This window comes from Sapajus apella, unplaced genomic scaffold, assembly GCF_009761245.1.
Source record: "Sapajus apella isolate SASKATOON/1434 unplaced genomic scaffold, GSC_monkey_1.0 scaffold1504, whole genome shotgun sequence".
Classification (NCBI taxonomy): Eukaryota; Metazoa; Chordata; class Mammalia; order Primates; family Cebidae; genus Sapajus; species Sapajus apella.
In genome coordinates this window covers 1-14,803 of record NW_022438430.1, presented here as the reverse complement: position 1 = coordinate 14,803, position 14,803 = coordinate 1, and the positions used below count along the sequence as shown (strand labels likewise).

At 42.2% G+C, this 14,803-nt stretch overlaps 1 protein-coding gene and 1 long non-coding RNA gene across 2 annotated transcripts; both read left to right on the top strand.

Moving 5' to 3' along the window:
- The first annotated feature begins 4,343 nt into the window (after nt 1–4,343).
- Nucleotides 4,344–6,315, top strand: LOC116546841. The gene is made up of 2 exons (XR_004266859.1): nt 4,344–4,391; nt 5,625–6,315. It is a non-coding gene; the product is annotated as an uncharacterized LOC116546841 (long non-coding RNA).
- Nucleotides 6,316–7,719: 1,404 nt separating this feature from the next.
- Nucleotides 7,720–12,571, top strand: LOC116546840 (cTAGE family member 9-like). The gene has a single exon (XM_032272981.1). It carries the CDS (start codon nt 8,661–8,663, stop codon nt 10,368–10,370), a length of 1,710 nt encoding a protein of 569 aa, XP_032128872.1. The 5' UTR covers nt 7,720–8,660; the 3' UTR covers nt 10,371–12,571.
- Nucleotides 12,572–14,803: the final 2,232 nt, after the last annotated feature.

Below are 14,803 nucleotides of genomic sequence, written 5' to 3'. Positions count from 1 at the left end.
AAGTAATATATATTTATCATAGAAAAAATTTAGAAAACACAAAGATATTATTAAGGGACCTGTAATTTTATCAGCTAGAAGTTACCCAATGTTAATGATTTTATTTTGTTGTTCACGTGACCTGCCTTTTTAATGTCATGTGGTGAGCCTGAACCTTTTATTCATTTTTGAGCTTTTACATTGTGGTTGGATTTTGTCATAATTACATCGTGAGCAATCATCGTGTATGCTGGAGTGAGGGTGACAGAATGAGAGAAAATTAGTTTAACTCTGATTTTTTTCCTACTGCAGAATATTCATGAGTACACTTGAGTAATTCCAGCTTTTAATGATCTTTCCAAGGTACATAATTATACACCCATCCAGTTTCTAGATTCTCCAGTTCAAAGATGACTTGTATAAATTTCCCTGCAAGACCAAAGCACGACTGACTTTTGGTGTGAGAAATTGACTGTTGGGCCTTGTGTCTGCCGAGTCTTTCTGTTGTATGCCCGAGTAGTATTTTACAGGTTTTTTGAGAATTATTTCGTCTTCTTAGTATCTAGAATTATAGAGCTCTAGAGAACTCTAGTAGAATTTCTAGTACTTGTTAATTGAAATAAAAACATCAAACTAAGAATTTGAAAATACTTTGTACGTTATTTTTATATTAAAAACCTTATATTCATAATACATAAAGGTAAGCTTGAAAAATATGAATACTTTCTCAGTATTAAAACATATAAATATGAACATGCTGTCTGTGTAGATAGTTCTTGGTGTATGTATGGAATAATTATCAGACACCCTTTAGTTACTTGCCCCTTTCACCCCAGGAGCGGGGATCAGCAGTGTTACAGGGTGGGAGCCAGCTCTGTGGTCTTTCTAGACTGCTTGTTTTCCTCTGAGCAGGCCACACTCTTGCGTCTATGCTTTGTCCATATGAATCTGCACATTCCTTTTACCTGTAATGTTTTCTACCCTCTTCCCTACCTCTACGTCTAAGAAAGAGTGGAACTCAACTTATGACTACCGCTGACTGTTGGTCCTTTGATTTTCAGCCCAAGCAAATTTTATTCTTTGGACAAGTATTTCTGGAGTACCTTGTTTGCAACAGGTGTTAGGTGAACAAAATAAATTAGGTCCCCACCTTCTTAAGGCTGTCAGTCTTTTTGGAAAATCAGGTAGTAAATACATGATAGAATTGTGCCTTAAGTACTTGAAAGTGGAGAACAGCATGCAGTGACAAGGGAGCCCCCTTAGAATGGACTTCCAATGAGTCTCTGAGGAGGTAGCATTTAAGCTAAAGGCTGAAAGACGAAAAAGAGGTAGCTGGGCCAATTTTTTCTTTTTTTTTTTTTTTTTTTTTTTTTTTGCAGAAGGAACAACGTAAGCGAAAGCCCTGAAGTACTAAAGAGTTTGGAACCAAAAGGAAGCCAGTGTATGTGACTAGAGCTCAGAGGTATTTGGCTTGAAGACACACATTTGGGAGGCATCAGTTTATAGGCATGGGAATGGTTGCTGGTTATTTTGGAGTGAGCAGCGTGAGAGGACAGGGGGCACTGGACTGAGCCCACCGACAGAGATCTGGAAGGTGGGTAGAGATGGTTGAGTAGATGCAGCCAGAGAAGTAGTAAGGAGGCACGAGCATTTGTTTTCACACGAGTGGGGAATTTTTCAAGAAGGAAGGGGTGATCAACTTGGAATTGCTGCTGAGTGGTACAGTTTGTTAAGTACAGAAAAGTCTTCCTTGGATTTGCCAACATGGCTGTCACTGGTGCTCCTGGCATGAGCTGCTCTTGTGGAGCGGGTGGGTGAAGCCAGCTCAGAGGGTCTGTGGAGGGAACAGGAAGTGTATCAGTGGAGCTGCCTGGCGTAGACAACGACAATGGCTTAAAGAAGCTTCACTGCTGATGGTGTCGTTGATGAAAGGCATGTGAGCTCAAGAGAGGGCCTTTGTAAGATGAGTGATTTAGAGCACATTTACAAGCTGCTGGGAATGAGCTAGCAGAGGAGAGATTGCTGATTCCTGGGAGCAGACAACTGGAAGGTTAAAGGTCTGAGGAGGCAGGAAGGAGGAGGAATTGTCATCTGTCTGGGTGCTGAAACCACTTGGGAAGCTGAGAGGAGATAGGGAGGGAGCCAGGGAGGCTGGAGTGGGAGTCTTCAGTGGAAGACGGGGAGGGACCTGTGACTGACAGATGAAAGCTGGGACTGCCCCAGTGCTGAGCTGGTTGGTGCTGCTGAGCTCTGCTTGGTGCTGAGCTGCCCTGTGCTTGGTGGTAGATTCACCATTCTTGCAATTCCCAGTTGAAGCATTACTGGGTTCCCTCAGGCAGAGTTTTATCTTCCTTCCTCTTCTACCCATGGCACTTTCTACAAACTTCTGGTATAAGACTTGTCTGCATGCTATTGTGACTGTGTTTGTTTCTTTCCTCTTTCAGGCAGTGACCTTCTTGAAGGCCTTGATGAAGTCTTTACTTTCTGTGATTTTTAGTAGTCAGCGTAGTTCAATACCTGTCAGAGTAAATGGTTGTTCACCGAGTGAATGTGTGGGCCTCAAAATGAGTGGGACAGTGGGAGGGAGAAAAAGAAGGAAAGGACAGAAGGAACAGGTAGACTGAGCACAGACTTCCTGCAGGCAGGGCATGGCAGCACCTCTGTCTTTCTTCCTTTCTGATCATATTGTAAGTGTTTCAGAAATCATCCTCATGCAAAAAAGATTGTCATATTGATAGAAACATGCTCTCAACTGTTAATGTATTGAAGTTAGCATATAGATTAAAATCTACTTAGCGTCCCTAATGGAGGTTAATTTACCTTAATTCAGAGTCTTGGTCCTTGGTTTTTTCAGTCTCCCAGACTCAGACTCAGGGAGAGTGATTCAAGTTTATCAAGTTACTGGGGGCCAAATAAATGAATACAGTGATAGACGAATCCATGATAGATAGATAGATAGGAAATGCATATGATTTTTCAATGACAATAACTTCGATAATGGGGGGAAATGCTCCCTTCTTGCTGTTGTAATCCTTGGGAAAGTGGTTTCAGGAACACGAAATGAGAGCAAAAAAAATGTGACGAATTTTAAAGGCTTTTCCAACCAACTGTATAGGCTAATCTGAAATATATTTCCTTTGCCACGAGAAAAATGTAGTAGAAAGTGTTTCCCGCGGCCATCACCTAAGGGACCCGAGAACCTCTGGCTCTTTGATTCCCTTTTCGGCTTCCTAGGCCCATGTTTTTTAACTATGAGTGCCTGGAGGTGAGCCAGGGAATAAAAGAAGCCGCAGGATAAACATGGTGACGTAGGCATCAGTGTTTCCTTAGGATCTGGGAGCAGGGGAAGAGGAAAAGGAAGAGCTATGATATATATCAAATGCCTTTTATATCTGCTAATTAATATTTAATCTATTTTAAGTTGAGATTTAATTAACAAACCATAAAATCCATTCCTTAAATTGTACAATTCACTGGTTTTTAAGTATGTTCAAGAAGTCATGCAACTATTTTCACTATCTAGTTGCAGAACACTTTCATCACCCGTAAATGAAAAGCCATGCACATTCGTAGCCATTCCCCATTCTCCACTTTCCTGGCACCTGGCAACTATTAATCTACTTTTCACTGCATGGATTTGCCTATTCTAGACATTTCATATAAATGGAATCCTACAGTAGATGGCCTTTTGTGCCCAGCTTCTTTCACCTAGTATAATATCTTCAAGGTTCATCCATGTATCAGTACTTCGTTCTTTTTTTGTGACTGGATAATACCATTGAATGGACATGCTAACATGCTTATTCGTTCATCAGTTGATGGACATTCGGGTTGTCTCCACTCTGGGACCACTATTAATAATACTGCTACGAACATTTGTGTATAAGTTTTCTATGGACATATGTTTTTATTTCTCTTGGGCATATACCTAGAAGTGAAATTGCTGAGTCCTATGGTAACTCTATGTTGGACTTTCTGAGGAACTGTCAAGTTATTTTCCAACTCAATTACATTTGCACTAGCAAAGTATGAGAGTTCTAATTTCTCCACATTCTTACCAATATTTGTTATTACCTGTATTTTCAATTACAGTGATCCTAGTGGGTGTAAAATGGTATCTCATTGTTTTAACTTGAATTTATTTAATTGCTGAGGATATTGATCATCTTTTCTTGTGCTCGTTAACAATTTATCTTTTTTGGAGAAATGTCTATTTAAATCCTTTGTCCAGGTTTTAATTGGGCTACATTTATTGTTGAGTTGTAAGGATTCTTTATATATCCTAGATACTAGACCTTTGTCAGATATATAATTAGCAAATATCTTATTCCATTATATGGTTTTCATTTTCACTTTCTTGATAATGTTCCTTGAAGCACATAAGTTTTATAATTTTGATGAAGTTTTATTATGTAGTTTTTCCTTTGACTGCTTGTGTTTTAGCTGTCCTACTTAAGAAACCATTGTCTAATCCAAGGTCACAGGATATTTTTGGCTTCATTGACGTACAATTTATAAACACAAAACTGCACATACTTAGTGTATGTATTTTGTTGAATTTGAACATGCATACACATGTGATACCATTTAGTACAATCAAGGTGCTAGACATATTCATAACTTTCAAAACTTTTCTTGTATTCTTTCATGTATGTGGTCTTTGTTTATATTTTTGTGTATGGTAAGAACACAACAGGTTTTTCAGTACACAATGCCATATTTTAAATGTAGGTACTATTTTGTATCACAGATCTTAGAATTTTTTCATCTTGCATGACTGAGGCTTTATACCCATTGAGCAACAATTGCCCATTTTCGACTCATTCAAGCCCCTGGTAATCACAATTCTATTTTCCTCTTCTGGGTGTTTGACTATTTTAAATGTCTCATATAAGTGGAATCACCTACTGTTTGTCCTTCTGTGACCTGCCTTATTTCACTTAGCTGAATGTCCTCTACGTTAATTCATGTTACTACAAATGGAAGGATTCCCTTTATTTTTTAGGGTGGAATAATATTCCATGGTATGTATATGCCCCCACTTTCTTTATCCATTCATCTGTTGACAGACATTTAGTTTGTTTCCTTATCTTGGTTATTGTGACTATTGCTACGGTGAACATGGGAATGCAGATAGTGCTTCAGGATGCTGATTTCAATTCTCTTGGATATACACACCCAGAAGTAGGATTGCTAAATCACAAGGTCGTTCTATTTTTAATTTTTGGAGGAGCCCCTATACTGTTTTCCATCGTGGCTGCATCATTCTCTGCATTCCGACAACACAGCAAAAATGGTTTCAATTTCTCAATGTTCTTGCCAACGCCTGTGATATGGCTTGGCTTTGTGTCCTCATCCAACTCTCATCTTGTAGCTCCCATAATTCCCATGTATGGTGGGAGGGACCCAGTGGGAGATAATTGAATCATGGGGGCGGGTTTTTCCCACACTGTTGTCATGGCAGTGAATAAGTGTCATGAAACCTGATGGTTTTTAAAAAGCGAGTTTCCCTGCACAAGCTCTCTCTTCACTTGTGTGCTGCCATGTGAGGTGTGTCTTTCACCTTCTCCCATGATTTTGAGGCGTCCCCAGCAATGTAGAAAACTGTGAGTCCATTAAACCTCTTTCTTTTGTAAATCGCCCAGTCTCACGTATGTCTTTATCAGCAGCGTGAAAATGGGCTAATACAACTTGTTACCATTTGGCTTTTTTCTTGGTAATAACCTTCCTAACAAGTGATATCTCATTGTGATTTTGATCTGCATTTTCCTGATGATTAGTGATATTGAGCACCCTTTCATATACCCATTGGCTGTTTGTAAGTCTTCTCTGGAAAAATGTCCTTTTTTACAGACAGCAGGCACTACATTTACCATCAGAACTCTTCATTTTGCATTTCTCTTTAAAATTTTTGTTAAAATCACATTTACTTAAGGTGTGTGATGTGATGTTTTGATATACATATACACAGTAAACCGAATACTACAGGGAAGCTACTTAATGTATTCCTGTCCTCACACAATTACCATTTTTTGTGGTAAGAGCACTCAGAGTCTGCTCTCTTAGCAAATGTCAAGAAAGGTTATTAAGATTTATGCCTGTGTTTTCTTCTAGGAGTTTTATAGTTTTATCTCTTGTGTTTACGTCTTTGATCCATTTGGAGTTAATTTTGTATATAGTATAGAGTAGGCGTCCAAATTAATTTTTAAAGATAGATATCCAGTTTTCCTACCACAACTTGTTTAAAAAGATTTGTTAAAGAAGGGTGCCAAGATAATTTAATGAGACAGTCTTCTCCAGCAGAGAGAAGTGAGTACTAAAAAAGAGGTTAAAAAATAACCCCTTAAAATGTGAAAATTCAATTTCCACAACACATGGATTCTTAAAAAGGCAACGTAAAAATCCCCACCAAGCAGAAGACGAATGAAAATGAAAATGAAAATGAAAGAAGAATCTGAACGATATTTACTTGGGGTTTATCAAAGAGCCAAAGGGGGAAAAAATTGAAAATAACAAGAAATAGAGACATCGAAAGAGCCAAAATTACACATGGAAGAGAAAAAATATTAAAATTGAAACAATTAAATATCTTGGAAATGACAAATATGGCCAATGTCATTAAAATTACAAAGAGATCATTAGACTAATGAAAGTGAGAATGCATAAATATGATGCTAATTCATTCATAAGAAATTAATAAGTTGGAGACAGTAAGATATAAAAAACATGAAAACACTTGTGAAACCTGGAGGATAAGCAAATAGGCTTAACAGGATTTTAGCTGATAAATGTTGACAAATGGCCAAGAAGAGAAAGACGGTAGAAAAGTGAGACTCAAAGTGATAATGACACAGAGTTTACTAGAAATGAAGAAAGAAATGTCTCTAGATGGGAAATTAGCTGTATGTGTTGATAATAATAAAATTAAGTCAGCTACCAAAGTAAAACTACAGAGCATCATGAAAAAAGGAAAACCTTAAGATGCTACCTGAAGTAATTGACAGTATCTACAGAGGGAAGTCAACGGTATCTAATCAAATTTCTCATCAGCAACAAGAGTAAAATCTTCAGACTACTATGTTAATATGTAATTCTATAACTGATGGAATTATTAAAGATGAAGGGAAATTATGATTGTTTGAGAAATCTAAAGACAGTAACGGTATATCTGTCTATTCTCACAGATACAAAAGAACGCCAAGTAATGGAACAGTTTCAAACTGAGAATACTAGCTTCAAATGCCTGAAATTCAAATTAATGAATTTTGCATTTTAGTTTGTAACTCTTGTTTGAGTTTTACCAAACAATATGCTTATTTTGTAGGATGCATTCTGATGTTTTGTTTTAACTAAACATATCATAGCGATTTTTTTTAAAAACAAACATTGCTTAATATAAATTCAAATGGTGTTCCTGCATTCAGTGACCAATTAAGAAATGTGATTAGGCTGAGAGCAGTGGCTCATGCCTATAATCCCGGCACTCTGGGGAGCCGAGGTGGACAGATCAACTTGAGGTCAGGAGTTTGAGAGCCACCTGGCCAAAATGGCAAAACGCTGTCTTTACTAAAAGTACACAAATTAGCCAGGCATGTTGGTGCATGCCTGTAATCCCAGCTACTCAGGAAGCTGAGACATGAGAATTGGATAAACCTCGGAGCCATAGGCTGCAGTGAGCCAAGATTGCACCCACCACACTCCAGCCTGGGCGACAACGCGAGACTCTTTCAAAAAAAAAAAAAAACCGATTTTTTAAAAGCTACTCTTAAACTAGTAATAACAACAAAATATGCACAAAACATCAACACAGGAAATTACAAAATGTTTGTGAAGGACACAAAAGATAATCTTAAAGGGGGAAAATGTTACCTTCATGATGCAAAAAGGAAATTTGTCCCAAATCACCTGTAAATATAATGCAATTGAAAATACCCAAATGTCTCAGTGTGGTGGCACACTCCTGTAGTCCTAGCTACTTGGAAGGCTGAGGTGGGAGGAGCTCTTGAGTCCAGGGTTTTGAGGCTGTAGTGAACTGTGCACCACTGCACTCTAGCCTGGGTGACAGAGTGAGACCCTGTTTCTAAAAGCAAGCAAAAAAAAAAAAAATAGCCAAAATGATTTTATAAATGAAACTTCACATGTTGATAGTAGAATTCACATAGAAGAGCAAAACGTCAATAATGGCCAAGGCAATTTTGAAGAATCATAAATTTGCAGTCTCTCCTTCCGAAATCTTTGTATTATTAAAAAGCTAAAGTAATTAACACAATATGATATTACCAATAAAAACAGTTAAATGGGGGTCAGGCCTGGACCTGCACCACCTCAAGATGTAAAGTGTAACACGGGGGTCGGGGTGGGCAGCGTGGGCCTGTGAGACCTGTGGGTGTCCGCATCGCGCAGCTCCCCCCAAGCCGGTTCCATATTGGTCTGCTCCAGTTGCTGCCTGTGGATTCAGGTTCCAGACTGAAGGCTACCTGTTCTCCAGTGCCCTCCAGTGCCCTCCACCACCCCCTCCCCTGTCCACAGCTCCCCCCGCAGCCGGTTCCGCAGTGGTCTGCTCCAGTTCCAGACTGAAGGCTACTGATTCCAAGTTCTGGGGTTACTGCGGCGACCACCACCACAGCCGTGGCGCTATGTAGGAGCCCGGAGCTACCCCTCAGCCTTACTTGGGGCTGGTCATGGAGAAGCTACCCAGGACTGTGGCGGCACTGCTGGAAAGTATGGTATCAAATTCTAATGGTTTTCCATGGGAATTAGTGATATGGGCAGGTGTTATTGGATTTCTTGCTATTCCCCTTTTTTTCTGGAGAAGTTTTAGGTCAGTCAGGAGTCGGCGATATCTGGGAAGAGAAGAAAAGCTTGCTGCAGAGCTTTCTGAGCAAATTAAAGAAAAATGTGAACTGCTTGAAAAATTTAGTTTTCTACAGAAAAGCTATGAAGACTATGAAAGAGAGTCATCTTTACAGGACGTGAGCTTTGAGAAGAACGCAGCAGAAGCACAGAGTTTGGAGGAAACCTGTGAAAAGCTGAACAGGTTTGTTTCTGAAATGGAGGACGAAATACCGTATCTAAAAAAAGAGTTACAAGAGGAGAAATACATACATTCTAGACAACATCAGTTGATGGAGGATATTTCAGAAATCAGACAGTCTCTAGGAGATCTGTCAAAATCCCTGAAATCACGTGTAGCTGAAGCCAAAACGCCCTTGAACATATTTCAAATGAATGGCAAACAACTGAAGACAGCTATAAAAGATGCTTTGAATGAAAATTCTGAACTTCAGGAAAGCCAGAAACATCTTTTGCAGGAAGCTGAAGCATGGAAAGAACAAGTGAGTGAACTGAATATACAGAAAATAATATTTGAAGACTCCAATGTACACACAGAACAAGTCCTAAATGACAAAGACGATGACATCAAGACGCTGACTAAACACTTGCTCAACATGAAAGACTGGTCTGCTATCCTTGGAGAAGACATGATGGACGATCATAACTCGAAAGTAGAAATGAAGAGTGAGTCGGAAAGTGACGCTTCCTTAGCTGATCCTCCAAAAGGAGCTTTGAAAAAACTGATTGATGCTGCTAAGTCAAATGCTTATTTAAAAAGTTTAGAAGGCGAAAGAAACCAAATTTATACTGAATTGTCTGAAATTGATAAAACAGAGAAGCAGCTTATGGGGCACATTAAACATCTTGAGTCAGAACAAGCATCTTTGCAATCAGAAAACACAGGTTTTGAAAGTGAGAATCGGAAGCTTCAACAGAAACTCGAAATAATGACTGAATTACATGAAGAAACAACAATGAGACTTTACAAAACATTCACTGCAGAGGAAAATAGCCAGTTAGAGAGACAAGAGAAACTTTCTAAACAAGACAAAAAGATCAATTATACCACTGACCAGCTGGACAAGTATAGAAAGCAAGCTCAACATCTTGAAGAAGAGTTGGAAAGAATGATTCTTTCTTATCAAGAGCAGATTTTACTCCTTAAGAAAAAAGCACATGACAATTGGTTGGCAGCTCGGACTGCTGAAATAAACCTCAATGGCTTCAGGAAAGAAAATGCTAAGTACAGACAAAAATTAGCTGACACAGAGAGGAAATTCAAATTTTTACACAAAGATCCTTCTGCAGTTGATGTTCCAAACACAGGGTTTGGCAGAGAGCATTACACATATGTTACCGACATGAGAAGAGGAACTCCTTTTCCCCCACCTCCACCAGGAACCCTGTTTGAAGTTTCTCCACGTGATTTTCCACCAAGCTATTTCCCAGGTCCACCATATGCTCCATTTGCAGTGAGGAATGCCTATCCACCCAGGGGTTTTCCTCCAAATCTTCCACCAAGACCTGGATTTTTTCCCCCAACCCCCAAATATTGAAGGTAAAAGCGAGTTCCTTGCAGGGTTGATTCCATCTTCTAATGACCCTGCTACTGAACAAAAATAATTCTGATTGATCTCGAGTTCCCTTCAAGATACTTCTGCCTTCCGATAAGCCTGCTATTGAACATCCAAAACAACAGCAAGACAGCAGGCAGTCCTTGTGTTCTCCTCCAAAGTAGTTGTTACTGACCTTGAGTCTCCATCTAGATTGATTCCAACTTAGAGTGAGCCTTCCACTGAACATCTGACATCACAACGACAAAGCTGGCAGTCTTTGTGTTCTCCTCCCAAGTAGATGTGACTGATCTCGAGTCCCCATCAGGGTTGACTCTGCCTTCAAGTGAGCCTGACACTGATCATCCCTCAACACAGCAAGAAAGCTGGTGGTTATGTTCTCCACCCAAATAGTTCTAACTGATATCGAGTCCCTGACAGAGTTGACTCTGCCTTCAAGTAAGCCTGCCACTGAACATCCGGCACCACAGAAAAGCTTGTGGTCTTTGTGTTCTCCTCCCAAGTAGTTGTGACTGATCACGAGTCCCTGTCAGGGTTGATATCACCTTCAAGTGGGCCTGCCACTGAATGAACATCCAGCAGCACAACAAGAAAGCTGGCAGTCTTGTTATTTTCCTCCCAACTGTTTGTGACTGATCTCAAGTCCCCGTCAGGGTTGACTCTGCCTGCAAGTGAATCTGCCACTGAACATCCGGCACCACTGCAAGAAAGCTGGTGATCTTTGTATTCTCCTCTTAAGTAATGTGAATGATGTCATGTCCCCATCAGGGTTGACTTTGCCTTCAAGTGAGCCCATCACTGAACATGCAGCAGCACAGCAAGATAGCTGGTTGTTTTTGTGTTCTCCTCTTAAGTAGTGTGACTGACTTCCAGTTTCCTTAAGGGTTGACTTTGCCATCAAGTGAGCCTGCCACTGAACATCTGGCACCACAGCAAGAAAGTTTGCAATCTTTCTGTTCTCCTCCCAAGTAGTTGTGACTGATGTAGAGTCACTGTCAGGGTTTACTTTGCCTTCAAGTCAGCCTGCCACGGAATGAACATCTGACACCACAGCAAGATAGCTGGCGGTTTTTATATTCTCCTCTCAAGGATTTGTTACCTATCTCAACTCCCCGTCAGAGTTGGGTCTGCCTCCACGTGAACCTGCCACTGAACATCTGGCACCACCACAAGATAGCGGTGGACACGACTGATGTCATGTCCCCGTCAGAATTGACTTTGCCATCAAGTGAGCCTACCACTGAACATCCAGCACCACCGCAAGAAAGCTGGTTGTCTTTGCGTTCTCCTCTTAAGTGGTGTAACTGAGTTTGAATCCCCTTAAGGGGACTTTGCCATCAAGTTAGCCTGTCACTGAACATCCAGCACCACAGCAATAAAGTTGGCAGTCTTTCTGCTCTCCTCCCAAGTAGTTGTGACTGATCTGGAGTCCCCAGCAGGGTTGAATCCAACTTCAAGTGAGCCTGCCACTGAACATCCGACACCACAGCAATAAAGCTGGCGGTCTTTGTGTTTTCCTCTCAAGTAGTTGTGACTGATCTTGAGTCCCATTCAGGGTTGATTCCACCTTCAAGTGAGCCTGCTGGTGAATATCCAGGACCACAGAAGGAAAGCTGGTGTTCTTTGTGTTCTCCTCCCACGTAGTTGTGACTGATCTGGAGTCTCCATCCAGGTTGACTCCGCCTTCAAGTGAGCCTGCCACTGAACATCCTGCACCACAGCAAGAAAGCTGGCGGTCTTTGTGTTCTCCTCCCAAGTAGTTGTGACTGATATGAGTCCCCATCGAGGTTGACTCCACCTTCAAGTGAGCCTGCCCCTGAACATCCAGGACCACAGCAGGAAAGCAGGTGGTATTTGTGTTCTCCTACCAAGTAGTTTTGACTGATCTTGAATCCATGTCAGAGTTGATTTCACCTTCAAGTGTGCCTGCCACTGAACATTTGGTACCACAGGAAGAAAGCTCATGGTCTTTGTGTTCTCCTTCCAAGTACTTTGCATAGATCTCGAGTCGCCGTCATGGTTCACTTTGCCTTCAAGTGTGCATGCCACTCAATTAACGTCCGACACCACGACAACAAAGCTGGCGGTCTGTATATTCTCCTCCCAAATATTTGTGACTGATCTCAAGTCCCCATCAGGGATGACTCCGCCTTCAAGTGATCCTGCCACTTAACATCTGGCACCCCAGCAAGAAAACTGGCGGCCTTTGTGTTCTCCTCCCAAGTAGTTGTGACTGATCTCGAGTCCCCATCATGGTTGACTCCACCTTCAAGTGACCCTGCCACTGGACATCTGGCACCACAGCAAGAAAGCTGGTGGTCTTTGAGTTCTCCTCCGAAGTAGTTGTGACTGATCTCGAGTCCCCATCAGGGTTGACTCCACCTTCAAGTGAGCCTGCCACGGAACATCTGGCACCACAGCAAGAAAGCTGGCAGTCTTTGTGTTCTTTTCCCGAGTAGTTATGACTAATCTCGAGTCCCTGTCAGGTTTGACTTCACCTTCAATTGATCCTGCCAGTGAGCATTCAGCACCACAGCAATTAAGCTGCTGGTCTTTGAGCTCTCCCACCAAGTACTTTTGACTTATCTTGAGTCCCCATCAGGGTTGATTCTACCTGCAAGTGGGACTGCCACTGAACATCCGGCACCACCACAAGAAAGCTGCGGTCTATTTGTTCTCTTCCCAAGTACTTGTGACTGATCTCGAGTCACCATCAGGGTTGACTGTGCCTTTAAGTAAGCCTGCCACTGAACATCCAGCAGCACAGCAAGAAAACTGGCGGTTGTGTTCTCCACTCAAATAGTTCTAACTGATCTCGGGTCCCTGACAGGGTTGACTCTGCCTTCAAGTGAGCATGCCACTGAACATCTGGCATCACAGCAAGAAAACATGCAGTAGGATCAGTCTGACTGGAGATCAGTCACAAGTACTTGGGAGGAGAAAACAAAGACCTTCAGGTTACTGGCAGTGGTGCCAGATGTCCAGTGGGAAGCTGACTTGAAGGCAGGGTCAACCCTGACAGGGACACGAGATCGGTCCCAACTACTTTGTGTTCTACCAAGTAGTTGTGACTGACCTCGAGTCCCTGTCAGGATTGACTCCACCTTCAAGTCAGCCTACCACTGAATATCCGGCAAAACAGCAAGAAAGCTGGTGGTCTTTGTGTTCTCCTCCCACGTAGTTGTGACTGATCTTGAGTCCCCTTCACGGTTGATTCTACCTTCACGTGAGCCTGCCACTGAACACCTGGCACAACAACAAGAAAGCTGGTGGAGTTTGTGTTCTCCTCCCAAGTAGTAGTGACTGATCTTGAGTCCCCGTCATGGTTGATTCCGCCTTTACGTGAGCCTGCCACTGAACATCCGGCACCACAACAGTAAAGCTGACAGACTTGGTGCTCTCCTCCCAAGTACTTGTTACTGATCTTGAGTTCCCGTCATCGTTGACTCCGCCTTCAAGTGAGGCAGCCGCTGAACATCTGGCACCACAGCAAATAAGCTGGCGTTCTTGTATTCTCCGCTCACATAGTTCTGACTGATCTGGAGTCCCCAACCAGGTTGATTCCACCTTCAAGTGAGCCTGCCACTGAACATCTGGCACCACAGCAAGAAAGCTGGCGGTCTTACTGTTCTCCTCCTGAGTATTTGTGCTGACCTCCAGTCCCCATCAGGGTTGACTCTGCCTTCAAGTGAGCCTGCCATGGAACACCTGGCACCACAGCAAGAAAGCTTGTGGTCTTTGCGTTCTCCTCCCAAGTAGTTGTGACTGATCTCGAGTCCCCGTCACGGTTGATTCCACCTTCCCGTGAGACTGCCACTGAACATCCTGCACAACAACAATAAAGCTGGCAGACTTGGTGATCTCCTACCAAGTACTTGTTACTGATCTTGAGTTTCCGTAACGGTTGACTCCACCTTCAAGTGAGGTAGCCGCTGAACATCCGGCCCCACAGCAGGAAAGCTGGTGTTCTTTGTGTTCTCCTCCCACGTAGCTGTGACTGATCTGGAGTCCCCGTCCAGGTTGACTCCTCCTTCAAGTGAGCATGCCACTGAATATCTGGCACCACAGCAGGAAAGCTAGTGGTCTTTGTATTCCCCTCCAAGCAGTTGCGACTGATCTGGAGTCCCCATCAGTGTTGATTCCATCTTCAAGTGACCCTGCCACTGAACACTGAGCATCATAGCAAGAAGGCTGGTGGTCTTTGTGTCTCCCAAGTAGTTGTGACTGATCTGGAGTCCCCATGAGGGTTGATTCCACCTTCAAGTGAGTCTGCCACTGAACATCTGGCACCACAGCAATAAAGCGGGCGGTCTTTGTGTTCTCCTCCCAAGTAGTTGTGACTGATCTTGAGTCCCCATAAGGGTTGACTCTGCCTTCAAGTGAGCTTGCCACTGAACACTTGGCACCACAGCAAG